Source organism: Zeus faber, assembly GCF_960531495.2.
Source record: "Zeus faber genome assembly, chromosome: 12".
NCBI lineage: Eukaryota > Metazoa > Chordata > Actinopteri > Zeiformes > Zeidae > Zeus > Zeus faber.
In genome coordinates this window covers 11,193,554-11,206,053 of record NC_137196.1, presented here as the reverse complement: position 1 = coordinate 11,206,053, position 12,500 = coordinate 11,193,554, and the positions used below count along the sequence as shown (strand labels likewise).

At 45.5% G+C, this 12,500-nt stretch overlaps 1 protein-coding gene across 1 annotated transcript in view; it reads left to right on the top strand.

Annotated features, from left to right (window-relative positions):
* The window catches only part of camsap2b (calmodulin regulated spectrin-associated protein family, member 2b), a 36,913-nt gene that overhangs the window by 6,133 nt on the left and 18,280 nt on the right, over nt 1-12,500 (top strand). Inside the window, exons 3-5 of the mRNA XM_080011011.1 lie at nt 6,892-7,071; nt 8,189-8,272; nt 12,009-12,150. Of these exons, the coding sequence (XP_079867137.1) occupies nt 6,892-7,071; nt 8,189-8,272; nt 12,009-12,150 (406 nt within the window). The remainder of the gene's footprint in view (nt 1-6,891; nt 7,072-8,188; nt 8,273-12,008; nt 12,151-12,500) is intronic.

Here is a 12,500-nt window from a genome sequence, read left to right as displayed (position 1 = left end):
GGATGTGTGTGACCCTGGGATGTGCTGGCATCGCAGGGTCTACCAGCGTCTGCCAGCTCATTCACTTTCACATATGCCAACCCAGTGGGTGACGCAGGATTCAGCTGGTTCCCTTTCAACCTGCCAGTCTTCAGACTAGGAGGGCGGATTTCTTCCAGTTACTGTTGGTAGCTCTCAGTATGTGTCTGGATTGTTTGCCTTGTAGCAATTTTGTGTTATGAAATATAGAAATAGAGAGAGGGAGAGAAATCTATTCATTGAAGTGTGTGTTTTTCTACGGCCCACTCTGTGTCAAAAGGGTCTGTCACGTCACGTCGGCAGAAAAACATCCCATAATAACAGGTTGGCTTTATAAACATGTACAGTCAATTCACTGTACAGTTGTCTTCCAGTTTAACCACACACACTCACGCACACACACACACACACACACACACACCCACACTCTCTGGCTAGGCCCTAATACACTTAAAATTTTTGCAATCCTTGTACCAAAACACAGCGTTCACAAAAAAATCCTGTTGTTTTTAATGTGAAGTGAATAGAAAAGAACAGATTTAGAAAGAAGAGTGGTTGGTTGTGTGTGTGTCCGGCAAGGGGGGAGGGGGGAGGGGGGCGGGGGGGGGCTGTCATCCGTAGCTCCTGATGCCCCCAAAAACACACACTGCTACTACACGCATGGCTGGAGAGCAGAGCACTCCTGCAGAACAGTCTGCAATGCGGTGTGCCCTCTCTCTCTCTGTCTCTAACTCACACTCTCTCCCCCGCTCTGTCTCTCGCTCGTGATCTGCCTCTGTCTTTCTTGCCTGATGCCTCCCCTTTCCTATTTCCTTTACCTAACTCTCGTCCTTCCTCTCCGTGGTGACTTTTGTCTTCTCGTCTCTCTCTACCTATTCTGCGGTTACTGCCATTCTCCTCTCTTTCTTTTTTCCTTTCTCACCCCTCGTCGTCTTTCTCCCTCAGTCCGTGTCTCCTCAGCCTCTCCTTCCATCTGCTTAAAATAAGTCTCTCTTCAATATTTCATCTTCTCTCTCGCTCCCTTTCTCTCTCTCTCTCTCTCTCTCTCTCTCTCTATCTCTCTCTCTCTCTCTCTCTTTCTCTCTCCTTCTCCCTCTTTCTCTCTAATTTTCTTCATCATGTGTCTCCCTCAGTTGTGTGTTACTGAGGGAATTATTCTCCGGTTACTGCCATTCTCCTCTTTTTGTATGTGTGTAGGATAGCAGGTGTGTGTGTGTGTGTGTGTGTGTGTGTGCATGCATGCGTGCATTTGTGATTGGTTAAGAATGGCCATTCGATGAAAGTGAAGGAGGGTGTTTTGATGTAGCACTATTGGCATTCACACCTAAGGAACAATTAGTGTTTCTGCGTGTGTGTGTGGGTGTGTGTGGGTGCGTGTGTGTGTGTGGCTGCGTGCATGTATAGTACAATTTTAGCGACATTTCTAAAGTACAGGCTCTAAGATTATGGGACTTAATCTGTTAAACACACTTCCAGGCGATTTTTTCATGTCTATCTGCTCTCTCTCTCTCTCTCTCTCTCTCTCTCTCTCTATTTCTCTGTCTCTCTCTCTCTCTCCCTCTCTGAAGGTCAGTGCTGCAGAGTTAAACGTCCCCTAGCAAAGTCTTTGTCTGAGTATATGGACTCAGCACTATGTTTTCAGCCAAGCTTTTTTTTTCTCTTTCCATTTTGGGGTTATGGCATGTCTGAGGAGAAAATGATGACCTCATGGTTTTCCACACACATCACTGGGGAGGAGCAGTGAGAGCGGCGGAGGGGTGGAGTGGTGAATGGGGGGGTGAATCGACAGGAACTAGTGGACAAGGGGAGGTAGAAGTTTGGGTGGATGGCCTATTTTCACCAAATCAAGGCGGAATCATATTGTGATGAAAAATGTTTTACTATAAATTAATCATAGCACTGTAAGAATCAGCAAGAATTCTCAGGACTCAGAGATATTATACTTGACATTAGAGCTTGCATCATATAGAGATTACATTATCTCCTGAACACATTATTTAAAATGACAGCATTCATTTCAGTTTTTATTTTTTATTTTTCATAAAAATAATTATATTCATTATTTCGCGACCCCATTTTCCATTTCAAATGTTGAGGGAATGTTCATTTTTAAATATTAATGTTCAAAATGGGGTTAGGGTTTTCATAGCTGGGTATTCATATTAAATAGAATCTGAATTAAGCGTGTTCCCGTCATTTGAGTTGAGGCAAATTGACAAATTTGTTCCAATTTTCAACCTCAATATGGCTTTTCCTTCTAAGATGGATATCTATTATTACACTATCACCGGCTTATACCATGCTAGTGGCAAAAAATGAACAAAAAATGCAGTCTAATGGTTTATCCCACTTATTTGAATGACCGTTAACCATGGCACTCCCACTTCACATTACCATATATAGTAGTTCAGCATGTTCTTTAATATTGATTCTGAATATATGTCTACATACATATGTTATGCATATTTAGATTGTGTGACGTTCCCTAGGATTCATTTTATGGTACATTTTGTCCATATCCTCAAGTCATCTGTATGGGTCTGATTTACACACCTGTTTAGAAAATCTCAAACTCATGCACAAAGCGTCCGTAGCCATCCATCATTTTCCCAGAGAATGAAAGTCTTACCGTAGCTGGAATGGACCGCCATGATTTAGCAAGGTATCAAAATGACAAATTGGAATTTAGTTCTCTGATTCGACACATTTTTGTCGTTGTTGTCCTGACTTCTTTTAAAACAAAGACGTAAGAAATGATCTTTAAAAACATAATTGTGTGGTCTGGTTCTGTTTCCCACTGCTCTCCGCAAGGTGTTTGTTTGTCATGAAAAGCACCGGTAGCACCAGCACCAGGAAGGCGGTCTGTCAACATGCATTATGTGCCCGGGCCAACTTAATATCTGCCGACTTTTATAGGGCGTCCAATGGCGGAGCCAGCTCACTCACCATCACCACCTAGGTGCTGCGTGGCTGTGACCGTTTTAATTGGGGGAGGGACAACGGAAAACCAACGGCTGCACTGTGACTATCTGGGATTATGAAGAGAGGAGGAGAGGACAGAAGATGAGAAGAGAGGAAGAGGAGACATAGAGAGAGGCAGGGAGGGTGGGGGTACAGGCAGGAGGAGGACGTGAGGTGCACCACTGCAGCACTACGGAGGGTGGGGTCACACAGCCAGTCGAGGCACGTCAGGCACACGTGAGACCACCCCCACCCCCTTTTCCCCGAACACACAGACACACAGACACACACAGACACACACACACACACACACACACACACACGCACACCTCCAGACCTCCAGAAGTGTGACACCGGCGTCCTTCTCCCGCCGCGTTTCTCAGTTTTTTTCCTTCCTCCTCCGCGTCTCCGCCTCCCACCCTCCCATCCCGCGCTCCCCCGGGTGCTTGAAACTCAGAGAGTATGGAATGACACACACTAAATAGGAAGATGAGCGCGGCGAGACGCGGCTCAAGCAGCAGAGATCACATTTGTCCGCGGAGGGGACCTTTTACCTGCACCTTAAAAGCATTCTCTGGATCGACGTTGAGGCAGTGTGGGATTGCGTGCGTAAAAGAGAAGGAGAAAGAGAGACAGAGAGAGAGAGAGTGGGAGTGGGACCAGGCTTAATTGACACCATAATTGCAACAGGACGCTGAGATGTAGGTCACTTGAGAGTGGGTTTCTGGGCTAAGCAGACACTTGGTGGAGAAAGAGGTTACTACTTCCACGATCTGTTTGCTCAGCTGCATTGTGTGCCCTCCTCTGGATGACTTTGATGAAGGGCGCGCGCGCGCGCACACACACACACACACACACACACACACACATAAACGCCCACTCTTCGCCCCTGATTACATGCAGCCGGAAAGCAATGCAGTGCCGTGACTTTGTTATGAACACGCATGTCTGGGAGGTCCACCACCTTATATGGTGTTTCTGTCACCATGGATGGCTGAGAGACACACACACATACACACGCGCACACACACACACACACACACACACACACACACACACACACACACACACACACACACACACACATTTAGAACCCCCCCACACACACTAGACTAGACTAGAGATACAAAGGGATGACCGACAGTGTCAGAAGTCTTTGCTTGAAGGATAATTGCATGCATTGGCTTTCAAATCCACGCTCATGTCAACAGTAGCATGAGTATTCCTGTGGATGTTTACGCAGTTTTAATGGAATCAGAACCAGGACCCTTCGTCTTTTGCGCCTGCGCTATATCTTTCCGTACTTTGTATATCACCCCCACTCCCAACATACCCCGCCACACACACACACGCACTCCTATACAGAACTCACATATGCCCAAATATACTAGGGGTGCAACGGATCACAAAATTCACGGTTCGGGACGTATCACGGTTTTGAGTGACGGATCGGATCACTTTTCAGATCAGCAAAAAATAAAAAAAGGGGGGGGAGACAAATATAACTTTGCTTTTCATTTATTCTGTAAAACACTTTCAAAGCCAGGAACTTTTGCCCATGGTCTTAAATAAAACAACATTCAAGATGTCCAATGTTTAAATAAAATCATAAATTAAGAATATGTATATATACAGTATATATTAAATCAAAGTGCAGTATGAGGCACACATGATACCTTCTTCCTTTAAACATGGTAGTGAATGAAATAAATATGATTAGATCCACCGCCAGTAACTGAATTCCAGTATCATGTTCAATTTCTCACATTTATGCCAAACTCAATTTCATGAAAATTGGTTCAGAATTGAGCGAGTTACAGTCGATTTTGTAGATAAGTCTGAATCTCTCAATACACATTGTATGTTCGTATGTTGTTGACGAGCAGATCTTGACCGCTTCAAAATGGAGGACGAGCGGACGCAAAGCGGCGGCATTTGCTTCCCGACATGAAGTCGTAAAGTAGCAGCAACACAGCGTGACGTTCCGTGAACCAATCACTGTGCTTCAGAGTAAAACACAGCACGCATCTGTCTTGTCTATCGTCTTTTCACTGCAGCTCTGCAACCAGAGTTATGGAATTATTACTTTAAAAAGTAACAGTGGCAGTAAAACGGTATTTCACTATGATGCGCTTACATTTTGCATTGATCCGCAGTGCACATGTGTGCCGAACTGTGGGGGGCAACCCATACCGATCAACTACGTTCCGTTGCACTAATAGATGCGCTCAATAGAAGCTACGAGCCCCGGTCCCTATAGCAACAGTCTGATGGAAGAACAATTGTAAAAATCCATTTGGTTGTTTTCATTTGGTTTTTTTCTGAGATAAAAGCCATACGACATGTTCTTTTTCTGGGGGCGTTTTCGAGGCAGACTTTGATGTGCAAAATCATGGCGACGGAAAGTTGGCATACGAGATGCGCATGCATGTGCTGTGCTTTAAAGTCCAAGTGAAATAAAAAAAAAAGAAAAACGTTATTAGATCTGCTCTGTATCTGGTCTCAACTGTGAACTGCGCATTTGACCAACATCTGCATTAACATTATTGTATCTTAAAATGTATTTTTAAAAATTGCCTTGTATTGTGGACCTATAATAATCATACACATCAGCATTACATCCCACCCCACCCCCATCAGCTTGAATTTACATCCCATTTTCACATACATCTCGAAAAAATGTGTTTTTCGGCTTTTTCAAATATGAAAAGTCGTCACAATAACTGAAATTACTAGTATTAACATTGAAAGTGATGAGAAAACCAATTCTACTTGGGCGTCAAAGATTTGGGGGGTATATAGAAATTAGGAAAAATTTGTTCTGAAAAAATTTAAACCCAAAAAACCTTTATCTCAGAGACTCAGATGCAGCTTGCAGATAGGCTTACATGAAAAGCATGTTTTCTGGCGGGTCAGACCCTTTGTAAGCTGCTTGCCGTGTCTGTCCGTCTATCTGTCTGTCTGTCCGTCCATCCGTCTGTCTATCTGTCTGCCTGTCTGTCTGTCTGTCAGTCAGTCAAGCCTCGTGCCAGAACAGCTGCTATCCCTTTATGAAGAATGTTTGTAATGTCAGACATCTATCAATATCCTGAAGAAACCTGACCTAGAAGCAGTGCCGTGCGTTTGACCAAAGTGGATGATAAAAGATACAGTAATGCATTGATCACCATTTGTAAGTTTTAGCATTAGAAAGCGCCGTTAATTTAAAAAAAAATCTCTGTTCCTGGCTCACACCACATGTCTCACAAGTCTGCTTTTAGCACTTTCTCACCACCTCTTTCCATGAGGAGTTTGTTTCTAATGGCTGCCTGTTTCAAACTGGCACTCAGACAGCATGTGCTGCTGGCGTTAAAAGCACCAGAAGCAACCACCCACGGCGGTAGTGGGTAATGTTGGTCCGAGGTCTGAATAGAGGCCTGTGCTGGAGGGAAGGCTCGGGCAGGCTAGGCTGCGTGCTCACCCTCGGCTTGAGCCCCTTTGACCGAGGATCACGGAAATCTTGACTCAGGTGTTTGCTCATTCCAGCTGGAAACAGATAGGCTCTTAGGCACGCCGATCTGCAACATAAATGTTATTGCGACAACCTGTGCGGACAGGAAAGGGAAAGGGGAGGGTCCAACGACATTTGTGGAGTGGGACTGGAAAGGCCAGGAGAATGTCGCGCATTGTGTAGGTGTTGAGCGCTGGCAAAATCTCCAAACTACAGTAAACGGTCGCTCAGTTAAATGTGTGTTCCGCAGATGTTTGGAATAGGTCACAAATGACGTCGGTTCGGGACAATCCTATGTTTGCTTATTCTATATTCTCCAGCCGTCCGTGGCTTTCTCAGCCCAGAGAGACCGTAAGAAGCCTCTGTAAGAATATCTTCTAACCCCCGCCCCCCCCCTCTTGTTGTCCTTGGTCTCCCTGCAGAGCTCCCACCTGGCGCTGATCGACACCCTGATGATGGCCTACACGGTGGAGATGGTCAGCGTGGAGAGGGTGATGGCCTGCATCCACCGCTACTCCTCGGCCGAGCCGTCCTACAGCGACGGACACGTCCAGGAGCTGCCCTACGACACAGAGGATGCCGTCACCACCTGGATCAACAAGGTGCAGTCCCAACCCAAAAGTCATTGTCCAGAGTGATGTCTGTGCGAGAACTGGCTTCTCCCACGTGTCGCCATATCAGAAGGCTTAGCGAGGGCAAACCCCCAGGTCTCGAACCCTGGATCCCGGACGTCTTGTCGTGGGTTTGAGCTGTGTAACCTCAATGGGTGCAGTCGCCAAGTCTCTGAGATTATATCTTGAGTCCTCTTCATCTTCAGAGGGATTTCTTTTGCAACTGTTTTTTACGAGGTCTTCGCCGGAAATGAGACCTACGTGCGATGTGCGGCTCTTTCAAAATCTGAAGTTTGTAACAGCCCGTGGTGTCCCCCTGCAAACAAAGCACGCCCGATATTTGGTTCCCAGCTGAGTTTGTTGACATTCCTCATTGCAGAAGCTTGTGTGCTTCCTGCTCCCTGCTTGAGGCCAAGGGGAGACAGACCCTAGGGAAGCACTCCCTTTTACGCACACACACGGACACACACACACACAGTCCCTCTGTGGAGCTTTCAGGCATCGCATGCCATGACTGTGACCGGGTGAATTGACTGTGTCCTCCACCCAAAACGTGTTACGTTGCTGTTTGCACCCTGCAGACCCTTTAAACCTGGAGGGAAATGATTATAGAACAGTGGACGTTTTTATGAATACCTGCAACGAGAGTCATTATTCAGCTTTTAGGCCTTTGATTGTTGTACTTTAGCAGAGATGGCAGGGTGTGGGATCTGCCTGTATCTATCTATCTAGTAGGTATGTATGTGTCTATCTATCTATCTAACGCATTTCTGTTAAAGATTGGTGATCTCTACGACATAATTAAAATACTGGCAGTTTTTATTCAGTTGAGTGGGTTTGGTGTTAATAAGCTCTAGCCAAAATTATTCAAATTCCCATCAACTCACATTCACTTAATTTCGTGAAGTTTGTTTCACTTTTTTTCCCACACGGGTCAGTTTTATAGACTGACTTATAGACAGTTTTATATCTATCGCTCCATCTATCCATCTATCCTCTATCTATCTCTCTCTTCAACCCTACCTCTCCATGCATTATATAAGTCTCCTCCCAGTCGTCGTCTGTGGGTCCGGCCGGTCATTTCCTCTCCCTCCATCTTTCTCTCCAGGTGAATGAACATCTGAGGGACATTCTTGTGGAGGAGCAGCGGCTGAGAGACACCTCCTGCCAAGAGTCCAACGCCATGCACAAGGTGAGCGCACACACACACACACACACGCTCAATTACAGCCTCAATTAAAGCCCACAAGAGAGGGTTTCTCCATTAAAAACATTCGTGATTTTTTTCTTTGTATCTTCCTGTTGTTCTTTCCTTCCTTCCTTCTTTCTGCCCATGGGAGTCTCTACCTACATGTACGGGTTCAGGCTGGGAGTCTTTCTGGCAGCGGGGCGCTGACATGGCGAGAGTTTATTCATGACCAACAAAAGGAAAAATCTCCTGCTCGGCTGACGAGCCCCGTGCGCTGATCCGCAAGACAGACAAACATTAAGAAAGATTCCTGTCCCGAAACGGACAAATCAGCGCTGCTCGGGCGCTAATTGGGCCGATTCGGGACGGCTCTGCGGTCGCGGGAAGGAAGCCGCGCTGCTGTCTGCAGCCGCGCTTAACCACGCCCCTTGGTCCGCCACACTGTCTTTCTTTGTATCCTTCTGTTTTTCCTTCTTTCTGTCTTTCTTTCTTCCTTTTTTCTTTCTTTCTTTCTTCCTTTCCTTTCCTTCTTTGTTTCTTTCCTTCTTTCTCTTCCACACAGTAGGAGTCACGCTTATGCACACGTGGTATTTCCAGACACCCACACGTGCACCACACCACACAGCAAACAGCTCTGTTCCTGCAAAAAAATCAGGGGAACAGATGAGCCCAGTGTCATGCTTTCCACGTGGGGCGAAGAGGTTTGAGAAAGACGGCGAGCGAATGAGTGATAGATGCGGGAGGATAAAATATAGAGAAAGGACAATACAGTGAGATGGAGTGAGACAAAGAGAAACGGCCATGGGAGGGAGAGCGAGAGAGAGAGAGAGAGAGAGGGGAGAAGTGACGGTGACAGAGAGCGGCAGTGGCAGACAGAGGGAGAGGCAGATGAGAGGGACGGCTTTGTCTGCGGGCTGTGTAGTTATGTAAGGCCCGTGTGACAGAGCGGAGTCACCCCTCTGCTCCTCTGCTGACTGCAGGGGGAGGAGACAGCGATCCATTCGTCGCCCTCCTCCAGGCCCGGGGGATGGGAGGGAGATGAAATTATTATCAGTGTGTGTGAGCACATGTAAATTTCAGCCGGGTTTCATGAAGTCTACCTGGTGGATTCAAACACTGTCAACAATCTGTGTACGTACAGTGAAGTCATTCCATAATAACGTCGGCTGCTATAACAGTCAGCTGCTATTGACCGGGGTCCTTACCAGGTCCTTGAGGTGCATGAAGTGCTTGAATTTCATCCTCAGAAATTAAAGTACTGGAATACCTTGAAAATAGCCTGTTTTGTGCAGAAGTGCTTGAGTCCTTAAAGTCCTTAAAAACAAAAACACGGTACCTGCGATATTCCCCCTTGTTTTTTGTTATTGAAATCGTTATCTAAGTCGTTTGTTTTAAAAAACATTTTTTTCCAGAGTCGCCTTTTTTCTCTCACAGCAGCTGTCTTTTTTCTCTTTGAAATGTACATTTGATCCAGCATAATTGGAAATATGCCACACTTCTGATAGTAGAGGACACTGAGCTTCATTATATACTGTCCATATCTATCTCTCTCTCTCTCTATATATATATATATATATATATATATATATATATATATATATATATATATATCAAATTGACAATGAGATTAAGATTATATTATATATTAATTAATAAAGATCACATTGAAATTTCTTTCTATTTGTTTTGTGTCCTTGAAAATTTCATGTTGTAATGCCAGAACGAACCAAGATTGGCTTTAAAGACCATGTTTTTTTATGGATTAAAGTGTTCAATGACCAAATATGCCAAAATACAAAGTGTATACTATCATGTGGAGAAAAATTGGCTTTTCTGGTTCATTTCAAATGATCTGTGTCGGTCAAAAACGCTCACACACGCTAACACACGCGCGCACACACAGACACACATACACACTCATACACACACATATACACACCCTGCTAGCCTTCTTTTATATAAAAGGGTGAAACTTCCAAGTGGAAGAGGAGCCCCGCACCATGTGGTGTAATCCGTCAGCATCTCCATGTGTGTTAGGTTAGACAGAAGTCTCTTGACTGCACAGGACATAGGAGTGAGGAGAGGATTTTACACACACACAAACTCATGGCGGATCACAAACAAAAATCTGGTTGTCAGAAGAGCGTGCAGGACTATTCTGGGGCTGTGTGAGAAAATCTTTAACCACGGTCTGATGACTAAGTACGTGGCCCTCTACACTTTTTTGTTGCGCGTTTGTTTGTATGGGTTTGTAGAGAAAGCTCATGTTGTTGTTGTTGTTCATTTTTACTATTTGCCATCATGAATGCCATGTTTATCTTGATCGCTTTGCGGGTTTCTGTAAAATGCAGCGAGGAGCTTCCCCTCTGGTTTTTCCAGATCACTGACCCTAACGCCTGTCCTGCTCTCTCCTGTTGTTGTCCTCTAATCGTCATTCACCTTCAAGTCTCCCGACAAATGGTATCGGAGGCTGGTTTCTGTAAGTCCATCCATTCTGTCCAAATCACCGAATTCCTGTCCAAACTTCCAAACCACCATCACCCCTTCCATCCCTGGGTCACTTGTTTGCCATGTGCATGTGGCCCCCACCTCTGGCCTCTACGCTCCCATCATGCATTTAACCCTACCCCCACCCTTTCCCCCTTACCCACCAAGAGTCTGGGTTCATCAGACAGTGACATTTGAAACAATCTCACCTTCCCACCTTCTATCTGTCGTAGAAGTCAAGCTCTCAGATTCACCCTGGTCTTGAATGTCAAAATGGGATTCTCTCTTGGAGCCCTGGAAGGAGCGAGCGTAGAAGTGGTGTTAGGGTTTCTGTGACAGAATCCTCGCAACCATAAGCAGTCTAAGATAGTCTCGTCTTGTCCGCCCCAACCACCTACTTCTCTGAAACCGACCCTTGGAGTTATCACCTCACATCACTCCTGTTTGTTTATGGGCAAAGCGGGAGCAACATGGCCCGAGAAACATGGAGCAGCGCCATACAGTGTGTGTGTTCTTTATAGGCCCGCTGCCACATAAACATCAACGAAGAACTGATGTCACCCTGACAATGCTCATTATTGAACTCTAAATCAGCCAGATAGCCCGCCGCTGCGCAATAAAGGAAGTCGAGGCTGCTTCGATCCCACCTGTTTGTGCGCGAGATTTATCTTTAAGCTGTAGTACGTGATGTGCCGCCCATTTTTTTTGCCAGCGCGCATTACTCTTCCCCATCGCTCCAGTCTTCAAGAGCGGGAGAAAAGAAGAGTTCAACATGTCGGGCTTCTTATATATATAGAATATAATGACAGCCGCACGCCACAGTTGGAAAGCGTGTTTCAAAATAAAAGCCCAGCTTTGGAAATTCAGTGCACCGCGATCCACTTTTAGATCTGGACCACGAGAGAACCACTTCTATAGAAATTAAGCCTGCTTTAAAAGGGCTTAATGTCCGATTATTTAGATTTACTTATTATTATCTACTGCCGTTTGAGTCTGAAGACCCTCCTATGCTTTAACTATCTGTTTGTGAATGTGTGTAATATTCCTGTTATGATTATGTGTGCATGCCTTGGTCTGTGCATGCATATACACAAATTAAGTGTGTGTGAGCGCTGGTGCATTTAGCGTGTGTGTGTGTGTGTGTGTGTGTGTGTGTGTGTGTGTGTGTGTGTGTGTGTGTGTGTGTGGTCGGGGGTCGTGTCTCTGTCTTCCACGTGCACATGTGACGTTGCTGCTGTTGCTGTGATTTCAGACCCGTTACAGAAGGGAGCATGCCCAGCAGCGCAGCGCTCCCTCGCTCCCCCTGGTGGAGAACCTGCTGAAGGACAACGCAGACGGCTGCGCCCTGACCGCCCTGCTGCACTTCTACTGCCCACAGGCTGTTAGGCTGGAAGGTCAGTCCCCGCTAAAATAAATAGCAACATGCCAACAGCTATACAATTGTCATAGCTAATCACTCCCCTCTATTTATTTTAGTTGCTGGAAGTTCAGAATACTTCTTTGGCTACGTATCCTTCAAATCGCAGGGAACAAATCGTGAACCGAGCTGTGTTGAAACTGAAGTCAGAGTCAATAAGATTGCCAAGCAGGAACGTGTGTTTTTGCCCCACAACCACCACACTGTATTTTCCATATAAAAATACATTTGAAATGAGATTAAATTGTATAATGTTATGAAAGTGTCAGACATTTCAAAGCTAGTAAAGCCTTTGCCAGCGCGGGGCGGAATTACGTTTTTTTTCTT